Genomic DNA, 18,659 nt, shown 5'->3' with positions numbered 1-18,659 from the left:
ACACTCCTGCTTACAATGGAAAATTAAACTAACATATAAACCTTGATCCTCAGCAACAAAATTTGACAGGAATTCTGCCACCAACTTGAAAACAGAGTTAGGCTTGCAGTAAAACTCTGCTCTTAATACTACAGCACTCTGTCATCAATGTAACTCCTACTTAAACCTTAGAAAGTCCACTTTGAAAGACACATTACACGAACAGAAAAGCCACTTGTTCAATAATTCTGAATGCAAAAAAGTTTCCTAAAAAACATGGTAGCTCGCTCTGCTAAAAGCATCCTGAACAGGAAATATAGTACCTCCAGTGAATACAGGCAGCTACTAGATAACAGCAAGAATGTGACAATAAACATATTTCTGACTTCACATAAAAGAAGCAAGAAAAAAAAGTTTTCTCCAATATAGACAGCAATTGTGATAAAAATGTAGTTTTGTTGAATTAGTTCCTCAAAGAATTGATTGAGTCCAAATGTAATCAGTAAGCCAATTTGAAGTCACAGATCACTGCACAGCCTCTACATGCAGAAGTTAAATCAGGAACCTAAAGTCGTCAAAGACTCATTAAGAACCTTTTTAACTAATCACAAGTCCATACAGGAGCATATCCAGCTGGTTTAAATTAACAGCACAAGCAGCTGTCCTGCAAATAAAAAGCAGCCCTAAGCTGCTACAGAAACTGAATCCAGCTTTAACCACTTCATCTAACGATGCATCTGATTAAATGAAGCACACCTGCTCCTACTAACACAACAGCATAATCTATCTTTCAAGTAAACAGCAGTAAAGAGACACAAAAAACCAACCACATTTCACTAATAATTGAAGACAAATAAACCTCAATTTTAAGAAAAAAAAAAAAAAAATCTAATATTCAGCCTAGACATAACACACTCAAAGGACCGTGGAGAATGTGGTGCAACTCCAGACCAAGGTACCTTTCATCCAGGAAAAAGGAAAAAAAAAAAAAAATAAATCTAGTTTTATATGTGGTTTTAAACAACTGTATTTGCAAGATCCATACTAACATGGTTCAACAAAAATGCATGAGGAGGGAATAGGATTTTGTTGGTTTGGTTCATAAGAAACAGCACCCGAATAACACAAACAGAAAAACAACATTTAAAATGTTTTATATTAAAAATTTACTCATTTAATAAAGTATATGCAATTAGAGAAACACTGACATTGTAACTGCCTCTGAAATTTTAAGACAATCTTATGCAATGTATGAGTACATACAATATCCACGGAGACAAGAAACAGAAGTTCAAAACTTCTAACGCATCCTATTAACGTAGAGTTTTTAAGTGGATGCATTGAAGAAAGTCTTGGTGATAATAAAGAGTACGTTAAGGAAAAGAAAAACATTACAATAACTAGAACTTTACCACAGATTGTTATTAATTCCTTTTCTAACAGCCGTTTTAAAAACAATAAGAAAACACATATGCTGCTTACAGGTATTTACCTTAAAAGATTATACTACAGTGTAAAAGACTCAAAGACTAATTATGACCTCAAAAAGCAGGGTAAAAACACACGTACACACATTAAATTAAATACAAAATAACTTTAAGGACAATCAATAATTTCGTCTCGAATGAAGCACACAAACACACACACATAAACACAAAGACGTTAGCGGTAAACATTTCACATTTCTACGTACCTGCCCGTGTACACCGCTAAGCATTTACTTCTACGCTGCCAAACGAAAGCTGGAACCAGAACTGCAGAGTTCGGAAGAATGGAGCTGCCGAGGCGCAGCGCTGCCCGGCTTTGCTCCTGCCCTCCCCTCTCCCCGCCCACCGGCCGGTAGCGCCGCTCGCGAGCCGAGCCGGTGCTGCCGCCGCCCGCCCCAGGGCCCGGGGAGCGGCTCCAGCGCTCGCGGCTGCCCCGGCGGCACCACGCGGGCCCCGGCAGCGAGGCCCAGAGCAGCCCCGCCCGGCCCGGCCCCGCGCACGACGCGCGCTTCGAACCGCCCAACCGCCCGCCGCGGCCCGGCCGGTACCACTGCGGCTGCGCGGGCCGGGGGCGCCGGCAGCGCCTTCATCCCGCTCCTCGGAAACACAGCCACTGCAACGGCGGTTCCGGAGCTCGTTTTTGGAGCCGGTGCCACGAGCGTAGTTCAGTCAGGCAGTTCCTTATTTTCTGCTGTTGGTTTCTTATCAGTGTCTTGTGGAACCTCCCCCGCCGTTCCTTTTGGTTCGTTCCCCTCGAACCTCCCGCGGTCCCCGGAGACAACCCTGTGTTGCCCCCACACTGCTCCGGCCGGCAACGAGCAGACGAGCAGGACCCGGCGGCCGCAGCTGGCGGAACCTTTTTTCCGCGCGGCGACAGGAAGGGCTGCGAGGTGGAAGACAGGTTGAATTGCGGCGGGCGAGGCGCTGCTCTGGGCGGTACGGGCGGGCGGCGGCGTCCCGTGAGGGACCGCGGGTACCGGGGCCGCGGCGGCCGGTGCGGGTGTGGCGGCGGTTGGGGCCTCGCCCCGGCCTCGCGGTTCCCCGCTGCAGGGCGGCGTTGGCTGCCCCGGGCTGGAGCACGAGGTTGTGCGTGGCGCGGTGCTGGTGGCCGAGTCGTTGCGCGGTTTGGCGCTATGAACGCGTTAATCCCTCCTGTGTCAGTGCTGGTGACCTCTTGTCTTCTTACAGAAACCCGGAGCGTTCGGGGCAGCCGGCGCAGCCGGGCTTTCCCACATGGAGACGGAGCAAGTGCTGAAACGCTTGTATGTTGGAGGGCTTGCCCACGAGGTGTCTAAGGCTGAGCTGCAGGAAAGATTTGGCAAGTTCGGCCATGTTTTGGATACGGAGATTATTACCAGACAAGATGATCAGGGTAACAGCTTTGCGTCACTCTTTAAAAAGTGCTTGGAACCATTCTTTTAAAAGCGAATTGGTTTTCAATTTGTTGTGAAACAGATTTCTTTTTTTTTTTTTTTTGCTTAAGACTCGCTTAATTCTTAGGAGACAGCTTAGTTTTCAGTTGTAAGGGAAACTGTGAAATTGCAGAGAAATTAACTGAGTGTTTCTCTTTGCTCAGGGACCCCTCTGAAAACTTTTGCTTACATCAGTGTCAACATTTCGGATGCAGATCTTAGAAAGTGTAAGTATTTTTTTTTATTTATTTCTTCTTAAGTAATTGATGGTTTTGAGGCAGGTTGCATTACTGAAAATGCATGTAATGTTGTCAGATCAGGATGTGGTCGAGGCAGACGCTGTTTCCTTCTGTTGTCATGTTCATTCCCTTTAAGCTGCAGTTTTATTGAAGTTACTTCAGAGGAGCTCTCCGTAAGTAGGTGGAAGCACTTTAAAAAGGTTCCTTGTGACTGAGATGAGAGACTTAAGGAGTTGGTTCTAACCCTTGTAGGAAAAGTTATAGGAAGTGTGCTTCAAACACTTGCATCAGGCCCATAAAACATTGTGACTTGATATGAGAGGAAGCCCAGGAGGAGCATTTGTGTAAAGCATGCTCCTGTTACAGCAGTATTACAAATCCCAAAGTCGTGGGGTTACAAAACTGGTTGCGGGGTTCTAAAACCACCTGCATAATATGCAGCAAAACAGCAGGTGAAGATGCCTGTTCCCGAAGAGAGGGATTGGAAATACGCCCTTTTATGTAGGGAATGCTGCCATTAGGAATGGGAAAGCTGTTAGAGAGCGACTGTTTGAGAGCCCTTGACACTTTGCATCCGGAAGTTCCAAGTACATCACTTTTCCCTCTGGTTTTCAGTAGTCCTTAACTGTGTTTTTCAAAGTGCGCAAGAAGTGAAGTCAAGAAGAGCCTGTCTGACAGTAGTGTAGAAACGTCAGGGTACGTGTATCTGAATGACTTGAATGAGTCTTTTGAAGTCAGAACTTGAATTTTGGATGTGGACTTTCTTGTTTAAGACTTGGGTATTAGACTTTTCATGTACAAACTTAAATCAAGTGAGTAATAAGATCATGCTGAAGAAACTTCTAGACAGAGGCATAGTTAAGCCTGAGGTGTGGTGTTTTGGTTTTTTTTAGTGTAGAAAATATTAACCTGCCATCTCCTTGCTTTACAGGCATGTCAGTTTTAAATAAAACAAAATGGAAAGGGGGGACCCTGCAAATTCAGTTGGCCAAAGAAAGCTTCTTGCACAGGTAAAAATGAATTAAAAAGAATATATATATATGTTGTTGCTAAAGTTACCCTTTTTCTGTTTATCCGATAGTATTATGGCTGTGCTTTCGGCTGCTACACTCTTAATCTTTCTAGGGTTTTTTGGCATTGGCAGGCTGTTGGTGCACATTAGATACTGCAGCCTGTTTTGCATCATTATTCCCTTAAAGTTAGCAGATGTGCTAATTCCTTGGGTAGGAATGGTTACTGTTCTGTGGAACAGGATCGTTGTCAGCTGTAATTTAGCACACGGGCAGATGTATTTTTCATGTATGATGTGCTTCTTGGTACAGGCTGGCCAGGGAGAGGGAGGAAGCAAAGCTGCAGCAAGAAAAGCCACAGAGCAATGGCCAAATGTCTCTGTTAGAATCGCTGAAAAAGGCAGGAGTTGTGGACTTCCATATGAAAGCAGTACCAGGTACAGAGGTGCCAGATCATAAGGTATGGTGGGGCAGGTGTGCAGAGAACTAAAGCAAAACAAAAGCCAGAATGGGGCACGGGCTTCTTACATCTTTATTTGCATCAAATCTCTACCCTTTATGTAAAGAAACCTTTATAAAGTATCCAACCTGTGAAAAGCAGTCTAAGGAAATATCTTACATGTAGACTTATTCCTTATGTGGAATGTTCTTGGTGTTCTTTATAACGCCTGGAAGTAGGCCTGGAATCTTTCTATATAATGCCTGGAATCTTTATAATGTCTGGTTCAGACTCTTCTGTGATGTTAAATGACTCCTTTATGTTGGAAACGTCTTTGTGTGCCCCTTAAAAGCATGTAGAGCTATTGTTATACAATATTATTGTCGTATTTTTATACAGCATATACATTTGTGACAGCTGGGTTGTCAGGAGCTAATCTCTGTGCTTCCGCACATTCGGGATCATGGTCTACACATGCTTAGAAAAGTTAGACTTGGAATGAAAGCACTGAACATGAACATTTGGGCAACACAGATTATATGTCCTGCAAAGCTTTCAAAGTTATTTGGTCAGCACAGAATGGTTTAGGAGGGTGATGGGGAGGGATTTGGTTTGTTCTCTTTCTTTGTGAAGGAAGCCGGCTAACTTGCACAGTACAGATAAATCTCACTGAAGAGAGTAAATAAATAAAGAACTAGTCACAGATGACTCTTTATGAGTGTTTCTGTTATCCAAGAATATACATCTTTGTTTAACACTGGTTATTTTTCTTCTCTTTCAGAAATGGGTTGTTGGTAAATTTGGCAGAGTCTTGCCTATCTTGCACGTTAGGAGTCAACAGAAAAAGAAAATATCCTTTTCCTCTTGGCTGGGCATAGGCATGATTCCCTTCTTTCTTTTGGCTTATGGGGCAACATTTGCTTCACAGTCTGGAAGTGTGACATAGTGGCCAACGCTGATTCACTGGATTCCCTAAGTAAATCACACAAGCAGTAGGCTTGTGTGATTTGAATGCATTGTTTAGACTGCAAGTCAGCTGCTTAAAGGCTTATGGTCCTGACATGAAAAAGGACTCTGGGTTGTCCTTTCGTGCAGAATCCAGCCTGTTCATAAAGACTGAAGTTTGCTTGCTGAAAGCATCATGTTGGGATAGTTCCTTAACTCAGAGTCACATTGTGAAATACGACCCGTCAAAATATTGCCATAATCTTAGAAAGCTGGAGCCAGACTTGGCACGTGCTGTTCCTGTATCTGAGCTCTCTTGGCACTTGGAAGAGAGAGGTGACAGCATAAACACAAAGCGGAAAGGAGAGTCCCCTCTAATGAAGAAGCCACCTAAAAAACTGAGGCACTTGGGCAGTGAGGCTCTGAATGGAGCAGTAGTTCTCTCCTCTGGGTGCCAGTCGCATTCAAAAGCCACAAGCTCACGACAGCTAGATCACCGATCAAAGCGGAAACCCAAAGAGAAGTCTAAATTGCCTCCGTCGAGGAGTCTTAATAGTAAAATATCTGGGAGAGGCATATTACGAGATGAAAGCAATGTTTCTGGTGTTACAGTTCAAAATAATATGAGTGTTTCTGAGAGTGATACTGATTCTGAAGAGGAAATCAGAGCAATGGGAGAGAGAGAGAGAGAAGTACAGAAAGCTGAAAATGGCGAGGCTGAAAGTGACCACTTGGAAATTGTTGGGGACAATTGTGAATTAAAATACAGTAGTTACAGGTCCTTAAGCAATCCAGATGCCATGAAGCAAGCTATCAAAGGAAGTTTTAGAGAGAAAGAGACTATGGAATGTGATAATGGTGATCAGTCAGCAGGTACAGATGAAATTATTGCTGAAAGTAAAACTCCACATCTATGTAGCAGGAACTCTACAGTTTTAGAAGATTTTAAACAGGTGAAGATGGAAAATGAAGAACTCTTAGCTGAGAAAAAAAGTGATTTGGTAAATGACTCCTCAGTAAAAACTCATAATTTAAAAGAATATGTTGAAAAAAAAGGGAAAAAGAAAAAATCCCAAACTGCTGCCTTGCAGGGCACAGCAGGTAACAGTACAACAAAGACAAGTGATAGTGAAAGCTCTTGTTCAGAGCCTGAGAAAGGGGAGTCTGAAATCAGTTCGGATTATGAAAGCATGACGCAAAACTGTTACCGCTTAGACCTTACATTGGATGACTTACAAGCATTAGCTACTGGGACATGCGGAGCAGAACCGGACAGTACACAGAGCTCTAGTCAGGGCAGTGTTGAAGCATATCCTAAGGGTAATGTTGCAAATAAAACAAAACTCTCTAAATTTTGCCCTGCAGTTAGGAAAAAATGTATCTGTCCTGAAGATGTAGTTGCTGCGATTTTGGTGGGGGAGGAGGATGCTGACGAAGCAAGCTCCAAGGGACGAAATAATTTGCATTTGAAATATCAGCCCTTCAGAGGAATGGGGTCCCTTTGTGGAAAAGAGTTACCGAGGGTCAGCACTGGTTTAGAGAAGGAGTCTGTAGAAAGATTATATCTTGGAGCTTGTGTTTCTTCCTGTGGGGAGGAATCGTCTCAAAGACAGTGGAAGAACCATCCAATGTATTCACTTGAACTCAGCAGTAAAAAGAGACAAAATACGCGTTGTGAACCGCTCGAGGAACTGTCAGATGCCACCTCCTTTGCAGATGAGAGAGGTCAGCCTGGGTCCAGGCCACACCTGCAAGGAAAGAACAAAGATGCGAGTTCTACGCAAGACAAGCAAAATTCAGAGCACGCAGATGCTGCTCCTTGTACTAATGAGAGTGAAGACGAGAGCAGCGACATGGATAGTAATGCTGCAGTGTCACAGAAACACGCGAAACCACAACTGAAAAGCCCCAAACTGCTTTCAAAACAGTTGAAGCTGGATGTAAGCAATCAAAGACCAGAATGTGAAGCTGATAAACGTGAGGATGGGAAGAGAAGCCTTCTGGAAGATCAAGAGCTTTGTCTTCATGCTACTGCTTCAAAGGAACGTAGACCAAAAAAGAAACAGTTTCAGGATAACCAGAGGAGGCTAGCAGCTCTAGGAGAGAGACAGAGAGAGAGAGAGTTACAGAAGATGCTCATTCAAGGAGCTCTCTCCAATCTGGTAATGACACTCACAACTTCTCTCCAAATAGTATGCAGTAAAAGAAACCGGGAATTAATAGATGTGGTTTAAGATCTTTTAAAAATCATGTTCTGGAATTTCTGATTACGTTGCCACTTTTCTTGTGAATGTATACAAAATGATGCATACCTAATTCCCGGAACATGTCTAGAGTTGCAAGAGGAATAGTAGATTCCTCCTTTCATGTCATGGAAACTTCTTTTAGATACGGTGTAAGACTGTAGCAAGTATTTGCTAAGTTTGACTTGAGAGTTTCACTCTTCCACAGGATAGCCAGCCAGGAGGCAAGCATAAACACGTGATATTCCATTCAGATGTGGAAAGTGAAGCTGAAGTGGATGAGACGTTGAAGAAAGATGCCAGTTTGGGAGATGTGCATAAGGACGTAAGTGTTATTGGGAACAAGTCCAGTATTCTGTAAAGTAATTCCACATGGGTATGACTGTGCCTTGTATTCCATATCAATATGATTACGCCTCTTGTTCTGAAGACTGTTTTTCATAGTGAAATGACAGAAAAAAGTAGGTAAGGTTTGAATTGATAGGAAGGAGTCTTCTTTTTTTAGTAATACGAAGTAGGTTTCAAAGAATTTAACCATGCATCTGCTAAAACTGGAGAACTTGGTGAATGTGTAAGGAGATTGAGATTTGTATAAAAGCTACTCTGACTTGGATGAAAAGACAAAGAATGCCGAAGTTACATTAATTAGCTTAATTAGTTTTGAAAAGTTACTGCTTCTAGTCAAAGGAGGGGGAAGAGATTTGGCTTGGGTACTATAGAGGGACTCTGCTCTTTCTGACCCTGTGGAGGAAGAATCTGTATTAATGCAGTGTCGTCTTTTTAAAGCGCTGTTGGGGTCCAGGTAAGTTTTGTGGGACTTCCTCCATACACCGCGCCTGTGACCTTGTTTAGCAGACTGCTCAGGATTTTACTGCCACGCTTTCGGCACAATTAAGTACTTGCCGAAACAGAACTTCTTGTGACGTATTATTTTAGTCACATCTCTGCTAAAGGGTCAAACCGTTGGGTTTGCTTTTGTTGGATTTTTTTTCCTCATAAATGTAGTAAGATTTGGACCATTCTCACTATTTAATTGAAACCTTTTCTCATTTTTCCTTGTGTTTATGACTCCTTTCACCCATGTATCTCCTTACCCTGTATTTAGAATCCATGCCCTATGTCGTGTACTGTAATTTCCTCTTTCTTTAAAAGAACTTCTCATTCAATGGAAAACCGTTTCAAAGCCACGGAGCACTTACCTTTTGCAATCATTGGTTTTGATCAACTGACTTAAACTGTATCCTAGAGTTTATACCAGAAGTGAGGCTTGTTCAGAAAGGATATAATTTGACATGCATATCTTCAAATATCTCCCTTGACAGAATCAGAAATTTGGATTTTTATACCCAATTATCTCATATGGTAAAAGCCAAGTTACCCTTTACATGGATATTTTGTCTATGCTAAAGTTTAATAGTCTTAACTGTAAAACAGAATTGTACGAGTTGTGTGTACAATGTAGGAGTTGAAGCACATGGATCAGTCAGTGAGCTGCATGTTCTAGAAATCCACTTCAGATAAACGGGAAAGCACATGAACAAAGCTGATGCTGATTTATTTTCTCAAATGTACGTAAACTGCTGCCTTTCTCTATTTTCTTTTTGTTTAACAAAGGATGAATCTGCTCCTAAAACCTCAGGCAGACTGTTTGACAGCAGTGAGGATGAGCAAGATGATGTGGATGCTGAGAGATTCAAAATTAAGCCCCAGTTTGAAGGCAAAGCTGGTGAAAAAGTGAGTGAACCCATTACTGTAATTTAGTCTTCTTCTAAGTCTCCGTAATGCTGATTCAGAAGCACATCACACATGGGTTTGCATGCTTGCTGAATGTGATTTTGACAAAGCTGCAACGGAATTCCCTGAATTAGAGGAAACAGTGGCCATGGAGGAAGTGATGTGTGTTGGGGAGCGGGAGGTGTCTCTCTGATATTGTCATCTTTGAAGTTACTGAATGTTGATGGTTTTCTTCTCTGGTGCTCAGTAGTGTCTTTCCTTTTGGCTAGCTCTTGAAATTGCAGTCACGACTTGGCATGGATGAAAGATTCCGCATGGATGAAAGATTCCTTGAAAGTGACAGTGAGGAAGAAGGTAAACCTGCTCCTGTTTCCTGGTTAATGATAGTAATAGAGCTGCGTCGTGCAACCTTAATTTTGGATGCTTGAAACAACTTCTGGACTACTTTTACTTTGGTGATTTCTTAAGGAAAATAACCCAGCTCTGTTGGGGCTGTGCATAGCATACATTGGTGGCTGTGTTTTCTCAAATGTTTATGTTGCAGAAGTATTTGTAACAGCTGAGTGAGATGTACTTAGTACCTCAGTCAGCACCGGAAAATACTGTTTTAATACAGGATGATCCCAGAATGCGTTTCTCTGTGTTTTTCACAGAGTTAAGTGGTGACTGATGAAGAGAAACATTTTGACCCTTACACTCACATAAACAGTTTTGTAGTCATCCTGCAGTCCACAGCTGCCACCCCTACCAAAATTCCAATTGTTAACAGAGTTTTCAAGATCCAAAATTTGTTTCTAAAACTTAAATTTTTGCCTAGTTCTGCTACTCCCTTTGTTGCTTCAATATGATCATCAGTCCTGTATCTATCAGTGGCCAAGTAGTTGTACAGTTATGTGGTATAAGCAGAGAACAAGTTAAATAATGGATCTGCTTTTCCCATGAAATAGCTGCCTGTGACATTTCTATAATCATTTTCTACAGTGCAGGGGAGAAAGCCTGCAAGTAGCTTTAAAATGAAGGAGGTGATGCGTTTGAAACGTGAGCACTTGTAATATGATAGTAATGCAGTATATCAGGTATTGCAGGCTTACTCAGGTGATAGCAGGGGAAAAATAACGTATTTATTTTTCTTTTAGCAGAGACAAATATCTTGAAGGCAGATGAGGAAGAAGAGCTTGCTGCAGAGAAAAAGAAAAATCTGGAAATCCTGGGAAGCCTCTTGAATATCAACCTGGAACACCCTGTGCTGACGAAGAAGGCCACAAGTGCTAAGAAATTCAAGTATGAGTTGTCTGTTATCAATAAAGAAGGAATTTTAGGAAGGCTTCATTTTTGCCCATGTTTCAGAACTGAAATTTCTGCCAAGCCGATTGGGAAAAGCGTTTCCTTCTCTGTTCTGTGCATTTGAAGTTAGTCTTTAATGCAGTTTTTCAGCTTGAGTGTCTCAATAGATTATGCAACTGGTAATTATCATTACTTTATGGAAAAATACTATTGATGCCTGCTTGAGTTTCTTCTGGTAGATCTAGATTGGAGCGCTGGTCACGAAAAATTAACATTTTAAGTCCTTGCCTAGGTAAGACTTATTTCTGTTCTCTGTGGAGGCAAACCTAACGTGGCTACACAAAGAACATGAGAGTTGGGCAGTAGGTCAGTAAGTTATTAACTGCTACCGAAGTTAAGAGTCTAAAGTTATTGTTTTCTCTGGCCTACAGGAGATTAGACCTTCATCAATCCTTTTTTCCAGTGGAGAATTTTTCTTCTTTTTTTTTTTTTTTTCCCCCCCCATTTACCTGTATTTCTGCTTCAGTTTTTCATTAGATTAGGACTTTGTTACATGTTGCTGTTGGGCATGCTCTAGCCTTTATTAGAGGATGATGATAGAGGTCTGGAAAAGTACTGTGGAAAGTGTGGTGAGATTTAAGTATGACCTTTAACAGAAATTGGTCTGTGGACTGAACTGGTAGACGTTAGTAGCATTAAGGGTAATGCAGTAGCACATAGTTTTTACAAACACTCGCTACTGGAGTTGCATCAATTGATTGCTGACTGCTAAGTACCATTGTGACCACTGTACAATCATATTTAATTGTTAATTACTTCTGTACAAATGTTAATGCATTCTCTAAAGACTAAGCAGAGGGGGAAATCATCTGTGCAACCCCAGAGGTGATCTCTAGGACGGTTCTGTGAATGACAGTGTTCTCTAGTACCCAGTTAGCGGTACAGTGTGTAACTATTTAAAAGCAGTTAATGTATGCCCTAAGCATTAATTTTGGGAGAGGAAGGGAAATAAGTGATTGCCTTCTTGCATTGCCATAAGGCAGCATTGGCTTTGCTACAGTAGTGTTGGGGTTAGTCTAAACCTTAAACTGCTTTAGCTGAAAGTCCTCAAAATGCTTAAATTTTAGAAGGTGGGCATAATGGGGGTGTGTTTGTTTTTTCTTGGTTAGTTCTGTGGGGTTTTGGGGGTTTGGGTTGGTATTTTCTTTTTTTCATTTTGTGTTGTTTTTTGTTTGCTTGTTTATGGTTGGTTTTTTTTTCCCCTCAGACTATTTGAATTTTGCAATGTTTAGTACCAGAAGAAATAGAGATCTATCGCTATGGATAGCTGTACTGCTATAGCTCCTCAAAAGATAAACAGATGCAGGTAGAAACTTATTGTATAACACACACAACTTGAGGTCTAGGTGTTATAGTAAATATATCGATTTGATTAAAGCCACTTCCGTTTATAGTTTTTCCTGACCCGGTCACTGACTAACAGGTACTTCCTAAATGCCAGTTAGGCTTTAGATTGATTTGGAGCTGTTTTGGTCAAGAAGTCAATACGAATTTGAATCTGACTGTAAAGGTTTAGGGTAGCTTTCAGTTGAGCATTTAGGATGGCTCATGGTTTTTCTTCTTCTTTCTGTTTTTATAGAGATATTAATGCCCTCCGCTATGATCCCACAAGACAGGACCATGCAGTTTTTGAAAGGAAACCAAGTGCTGCAGAACAAGAGAGGTAATACTACAGCTTGGTAACTAGAGTTGTGATGTTTCTTCCCATGGAAAGATGGCTGTAGCAGAAGACTGACTTTGAAACTCTGGAGACTGCTCTGTTTTTTCTTCAGTTCTGTCTGTTATTGCTAAAATCAAGAGATAATAAGAATTGTGAGCACTAAAACCAGCATATAATGTCATCTTTTCTTTCTAGTCCGTCTGCTTCTGCACACCACTTTCTGTCTTCATTTTCTCACCTTCAGGCTGTTCCTTTGCTTCAAGTCATGGACTTCTAAGATTTGCAAATCTGTGAGGAAAAAAATACTATCTCTCAACGTTTAATTTGCTTTGATAACTGTAGGAAGACGTTAATAATGAGGTTGCCTCTATGGGAACCTTTCTTTTAAAAATACACGTGCGGTGTTACCATCCTTTAACAATTTCATTTCAGTAAAGCTAAAAGGAAGAAGAGGGAAGAGAGTGAGAAACTGCCTGAAGTGTCTAAAGAAACGTATTATGATATTGCTGTTGATTTAAAAGAGTTGTTTGGATCTTCAAAGAGCAAATCACACATAAATGAAGAAACACCGTGGGACAAAGACGATGCGGAGGACCCTACCCCACCTGACCACGTGGGACCTAATGCTGGGAGTAACGTAGCTGAGGAGTCTGGTGGTTTCAAGTTTTCCTTCTTTGGAGATACGGAGGAGTTGGGCATGAAAGGAGGTAACAGCAGAACATGGATAATAATAGTGCAACTTGTGATGGGTAGCTTATGTCAGGTACTGTAGAGTCATATCGTGTAGAGAAATTCATGGCCCAGGTGACTTTCAGAGGCAGAAGTCAGTAATTATTGCTACAATCTTCTCTGATGCTTGCCAAGATTCTTCTGGTTTAATCAGAGTTAATCCATGCTTGTATGCCAGGAATTTTGAGAGGGATGTTTTGAGAAGGATCTATAATGTAACGGTTTTTTGAACAGTGGTGGATAAACTTGTTGTCATCCACTAAATTTCTCAACCAGGGAAAACGATGACCCATGTAAACCCATCAAGATTTTAAATAAATTGTGTTGTCAGAGTTCAGCAACTGGTTGTCTGTGCTAGAGGGAGAAATACATACATGAAAATAACACAGCTTAAACACAGAGAAGGAATAAGCTATGGCATTAAGAATTTCTTTGCAAAGGAACTTTTTAAGATAGATCACAGTGCAAGACAGCTTTTATTCCAGCTTCTGCAAGCTGGAAATATGAAGAGGCACCATTACTCCCAAATCAGTTGATGATTGTGAGATTGGCGAGAATTGATAGAGCCCTGGACCCTAATAACAAGCCCCAGAATGACTGCTACACTCTTTGCCTATGCTGTGATGACACAAGTTCTGCATTTTGGAGGCAAAATCTGTGACATGTGAGCAAGCAAACTGAATTCATATCTACCCGAGGGTATAGAAAACCTGGGAGGGGAGGTTTCTGTCCTTCTTGAAGCTGTCATGTCCAATTTAATTATTTCACTCTGAAGTAGAAATTAGTATTGGCAAGTATGGGAATAATCTGGTGATTTTTATTTTCTTTTTTTGTGCTATTATTGCAGAGCCCTACATAGTTGAAACAATAAAACCTGTCAGAGTCAAATGGCAAGAAGATCCACGTTTCCAAGACAGCAGTTCTGAGGGCGATGATGAACCGGAGGCATCAGAAAGCGAAAGGGACAAAGAAATGCAAGTTATATTTGTAGCTGTTGTCTACTTGGTTGTGGTAGGTTGATGCTATGAGAATATTAATAGCAGCACCTGGCTCATGGGGAGACCGACATCTTCATTGCACATCTCTGGACAAGGGCAGTTGTCTGTGGAAACCATTCCTTGCTGCACAGTATGTAGTGGTCAGAAATGCCAATACCACACGTGGCTGTTGAGTAGAAAAGCTGACTTTCTAGCTCGGTGCACGAGAACTCAGCCGGGTAGTGGGTTTGGCCCAAAGTCAAATCGCATGTGAAGATTTCTTCAGAAAAGTATTTTAATAGGAGGTTGTATTGGGTTACTGTGGAGTAATGTCCTTCAAGAGATACTATTTCTCTGGAGCCTTACAGCCTTACAGCTTGGACATGGGCTAAGGGAATTTGACACTAACTCTTAAGATGCTAAATTTCCTTTGTGTTTTTTCTAGTTTTTTCTCTTTACCACAGACAGAAAGTGCTAGATCTTTCTTCTTCTCCAAAGATGATGAACGCCTAAGAGGTATAACAGGACTTAGTCAGCCTCTTTTCAACTAGTAATCTAGACATTTTGGATCCTTTCAGGCATATATCTGATACTTAATTGTTTTCTGTGTTTCTGGTGTTCTTGTTACAGAATATTGACTATTCTTATCACCCACATATGCCCACATGGTTTTTGATCCTAAATACTATGGGTTTTTTTCTTGTTAATATCATTAATTTCAGAGTCAAAAGCAAACAAAAAAGCTAAACAACCCCCACACAAAGAAAATCAACCAGCCAACCAACCAACCAAAACCGCAATCCACAAAAAAACCCAACAACCAACTGTAGTCCACCAAAGCAATTGCTTTTGATACTCTAGCCAGTTTCTTGGGAGATGCAGGATAGTGGTGCTGAGCTTCTAATGGAACAGATGCTGTTTCACAGCAGTTTATATTTGAGCATATTAAAGAAAACTGCTGCTGCTGTTTGTTTTTCTTAGGATGCAAGGCTGTAATACGTAACATTTCTGTTGGAGGCCACTGTGGTGTTGGGGGTGAGAGGGGAATGCAAAGAATGGGCCTTCTGACTTTGTTGCTGTGTTGCTCATGAGAGTTACAAAGAGGAGTATATAGAGAAGGATGTAACCATGTTAATTTATTCTTTTTGTGCAGAGGGCCCTAAGTTATTTTGTAAATCAGTAGACCTCAGTGAAGAAAGAGATGGTTGGGAAGACAGGCGTAGATTCTTGCTTGAGGTGAGTGTTTTAACATCTGTTACTTGGTAACTGGCTGGAAGCTCAGTTTGACGGGGGAACACAGCTGCTTATTTCCTTAATTTGCACTGAAAAATAATTTGGGATCTATAGATGTGCTTGAAGCTTTGTAATTACCAGAGAACTAAAAAGTTTTATAATAAAAGTGTGTATGACATCATGTTGTGATGTCCAGTCAGGTAAATTACTGAATCTCTGTATTGTATAGGACCAGTTATTTCATGTAAAAAAGTATTAAGACAGGACACGTGAACTTCTAAACTTTTCGTAATTGTCATGTTCAAATCTGAATCTTTTCAGGAATGCCGGAAGAAGCATAAGGATGCAAGAAGGAAAGTGAAAGCAAAACAGTAAATCTTTCTTATCTTACTGGTCAGATAAGACCAGTTTCAGGTTTCTTCTTTGGAGAAGTTGCAGAAAAAAGTTAGTTTCAAAAACTGTATTTTTGAAAGATCTAATAAGAAATAATATTGGAAAAGACTTTGTTTTGGAGGTTTGTGATGGACTTTTTTTGGTGGGTTTTTTTTTTTTTCTTTTTGGCATTTTTGTTTGGTTTGGTTTTTTGTTTCTCGTTATAATTTGATCATTCAACAAAGACAACCCCAGGTTATTTTGCTGTGTTCTCAGCCCCCAGTGCCAAACAGGGTTGAGCAAGGGAAGGTAGCTCTGTGCCTGTAAGACCATCTATCCTGTAGCCTGCCAAACATAATAGAGATCCTGTTTCAGGTTGCTTTACAAATATTCGGAATGCATTATTTCCAGAGTAAAAATTTACAAGAACTTTATGAAAATACGTACATAACAGGGAAGATGTCTGAAATGGGTACACGTGTATTTCTTCAGAGTTGATTTCTCAACTTCATAATTCAGTGTGAACACCAATAAATACCAAGGACAGATGTTGCTGGTGTGGTATGCTTGCTGTTGAATGAAGGATATTAGTACATATGAGGTCTCATTCCTAGGCCCAATGAACATGTGCTGAGCAGAGAGGCTCCATCAGGCCTTGCTTGGCCCCAGCCCAGTTGCAAGTTAGTTGAGGGCTAGAAGGCTGAATCAACGAATCATGGGGGTCAGGGCATGAAGGAAGTCCCGCGGGGTGATTGGAGAGATTCGAACAGCCCTTTGCTCTTCAGGCAAACTACAGGTGGTCTTGCAGGTGCTGTGCGCCCCAAGTGCCTTCCTGATAGGTCTTAATGCAGCTTGAAAGCTGATTCATTGGAGTAGGGGGCAGCGTCCTCTCTGAGGAAGGCAGGGGAAGCTGGGAGGGAACGTGACGGGCTTTTGAGGAAGGGAAGGAGGTATCGAGGGTGCAAAAGAGAACTCAGCGGCAGCACTTGACCGCTGTGATTGGGAAGATGCGAGGTGTGGCCATGGTCGGAGCAGCTCGTGCTCTTCAGGGGTATTGCGCGGTGAGCTCCGAGGCACTCCCGAGCAACGGCGCTGGACTGGAGCTGGCCAAAGGGCTGTGGCCATGCACAGCATCGCTGTGAACAGAGGTGTTTGTTCCCTGGCACCGGTCAGCTCTGTAGGTGACGGAGCTCTCGAACGCCCTGGCGTTGGAAGGCCGAGCGAAATCTCCCTGGGAAGAAGGGAACCCTGAGCACCGGAGTTTGGCCTGGAAGGTGGCTGGTAGAAGAGGGTGGCTGAGGACGCTCTAAAGGCAGGAGCTGAAGGAGGCAGCCTGGGAAGCCTCTGGTCACTCTCAGCAACGTCAGTGGGCTTGTATTGGAGAAGGGCTTCTGGGGGCTTGAGGTTTCTGCCTTGGTCCTGAATTGCCTAGATTGGACCTGGATTCTCCAATATGGGGATGTCGCCTTCCTTTTCTCCTACTCTGGTTGTGCCCAAGACATTGTCTGGTGTTTTGTCTTGGAAAGTGGTCTCAGGACTTGGAGGTGCTTTTTGAGGAAGTGACTCTGCCGCCTGAGTGCTCACCTGAGCTCACAGTCTGGTCTGCCTTCCCCTGGGGGCTCCTCCTGTCTCTGGACTGAAGCTTCTACTGCAGCACTGATTCCAAAGACCCCCAGAGGTTGATGAAACAGCTCCCTCGGCTGCCCTGGTGGTAGCCCAGGTACAGTAAGCTTCTGAGGGTAAATGTCCTTTGCTCTGAGCTTCTCTTGTGGTGGTGTTTTCTGAGTTTTGTTGGTTTTGGTCTTTTTGCTTGACAAGACATCTTTGTATGCCTTCAAGAAGGTTGCTAGCAGACTGTTTTGTGAAGACCTTTAATTGAACTCTTGTTGTGCATGATCTTTTCTCCTTCTAAGGCTAGGAGGTCCTTCTAGTTGGAATAAATGTTTTTCAGTGTTCTGCCTTACTACTTCTGCACAGGAAAGAATGTTATGCAGTAGCGCATTGCTAGAAAATCCTCTTTCTAGTCAAATTGCACTTACACATGGATCAGCATTGATGCTGTCATGAAATGGCTTATTTTTTTTGCTAACAATTGGTGCTTTCCTGGAGCCTAATCACTCAGATTACTCAGGACCTTGGAATATTTTAAAAATCAAGAGTGCTGTATCAAATCAATTTATTAAATTGGTATGACTGGCCAAAGAAATACCCACTGGGAAGCGCTGCACCAGCTCCTGCCTGGTGGCAGCACCAGGCACACAGGCTCTGTGGCATTGTGGGCAGCAGAGCAGGCCAGTGGGCTGGTGGCTGGTCCTCAAAAGGATGGGGTGATGGAAGGATGGCAAAGGCAGCATTACCCATCATCCCAGTCACTTTTTCCTTGGCATGCATTTTCCTTTTTTCAGCAGGGCTGTGTTTATTGTGCCATCACTTCCTGCTTAGCTCTGTATTCCCTTCCCTGAAGTGTGGAGCTTTCATCATCTGGTGGTGCTGCTGTATTTCGGGATGGCTAGTTCTATGCTGTTGCAATCTGCTCACACCATGTTGTAGGCAGAACAATGCCTTCCTTTTCAGCAAACTGTATTTATGAGGTCTGCATGCATGCACACAAAGCAAGGAACTAACTTGTTTAGATTGGCAGTTGTGTTTTTTCTGAACCTGAGTATGTGTTAGCTGATACTAAATCCATCAGAGCCTAAAAGATACCCCTGCTGCCTCCCCTGCTCCTTGTTTGCTCCAGCTGTTAAATTGGTAGCATGTTGTGTGTGCTTTCAGACCTTGCAGCATAGGGGGAGGGTGTGAAGGATGGTGATAAAAGGAGGTAAAGGGAGACCAGTCGCTTCCAGGAGCAAAAAC

At 42.3% G+C, this 18,659-nt stretch overlaps 2 protein-coding genes across 9 annotated transcripts in view; one reads left to right on the top strand and one right to left on the bottom strand.

Moving 5' to 3' along the window:
- Positions 1 to 2,018, bottom strand: part of CENPP (centromere protein P) — a 145,733-nt gene extending 143,715 nt beyond the window's left edge. For 2 of the 3 annotated variants that reach the window (XM_030501929.1, XM_030501931.1), the window contains exon 1: positions 1,673 to 1,945. The gene's annotated coding sequence lies outside the window, so the exon portion shown is untranslated. Of the gene's footprint in view, positions 1 to 1,672 lie in introns of all 3 variants that reach the window. The other variant, XM_030501930.1, reaches the window with a different exon arrangement.
- Positions 2,019 to 2,123: 105 nt separating this feature from the next.
- NOL8 (nucleolar protein 8) lies at positions 2,124 to 16,355 on the top strand. Of its 6 annotated transcripts, none has more exons than XM_030501921.1 (17): positions 2,124 to 2,367; positions 2,655 to 2,838; positions 3,043 to 3,105; positions 4,049 to 4,127; positions 4,440 to 4,587; positions 5,348 to 5,416; positions 5,739 to 7,673; positions 7,963 to 8,079; positions 9,369 to 9,488; positions 9,758 to 9,842; positions 10,628 to 10,769; positions 12,412 to 12,495; positions 12,925 to 13,199; positions 14,069 to 14,195; positions 14,644 to 14,714; positions 15,352 to 15,434; positions 15,753 to 16,355. In XM_030501921.1, exons 2-17 carry the CDS (start codon positions 2,700 to 2,702, stop codon positions 15,804 to 15,806), a joined length of 3,591 nt encoding a protein of 1,196 aa, XP_030357781.1. In that variant the 5' UTR covers positions 2,124 to 2,367; positions 2,655 to 2,699; the 3' UTR covers positions 15,807 to 16,355. The 6 variants fall into 6 exon arrangements, 5 of the variants coding, with proteins under 5 accessions (XP_030357781.1, XP_030357778.1, XP_030357779.1 ...); XM_030501918.1 differs by having other exon boundaries at positions 2,125 to 2,367; positions 10,625 to 10,769; XM_030501919.1 differs by having other exon boundaries at positions 2,125 to 2,402; positions 10,625 to 10,769.
- The last annotated feature ends 2,304 nt before the right edge of the window (positions 16,356 to 18,659 follow it).

This window comes from Strigops habroptila, chromosome 11, assembly GCF_004027225.2.
Source record: "Strigops habroptila isolate Jane chromosome 11, bStrHab1.2.pri, whole genome shotgun sequence".
NCBI lineage: Eukaryota > Metazoa > Chordata > Aves > Psittaciformes > Psittacidae > Strigops > Strigops habroptila.
Note: the sequence above shows the minus strand (reverse complement) of the source record. Positions and strands in the feature narration are given on the sequence as shown.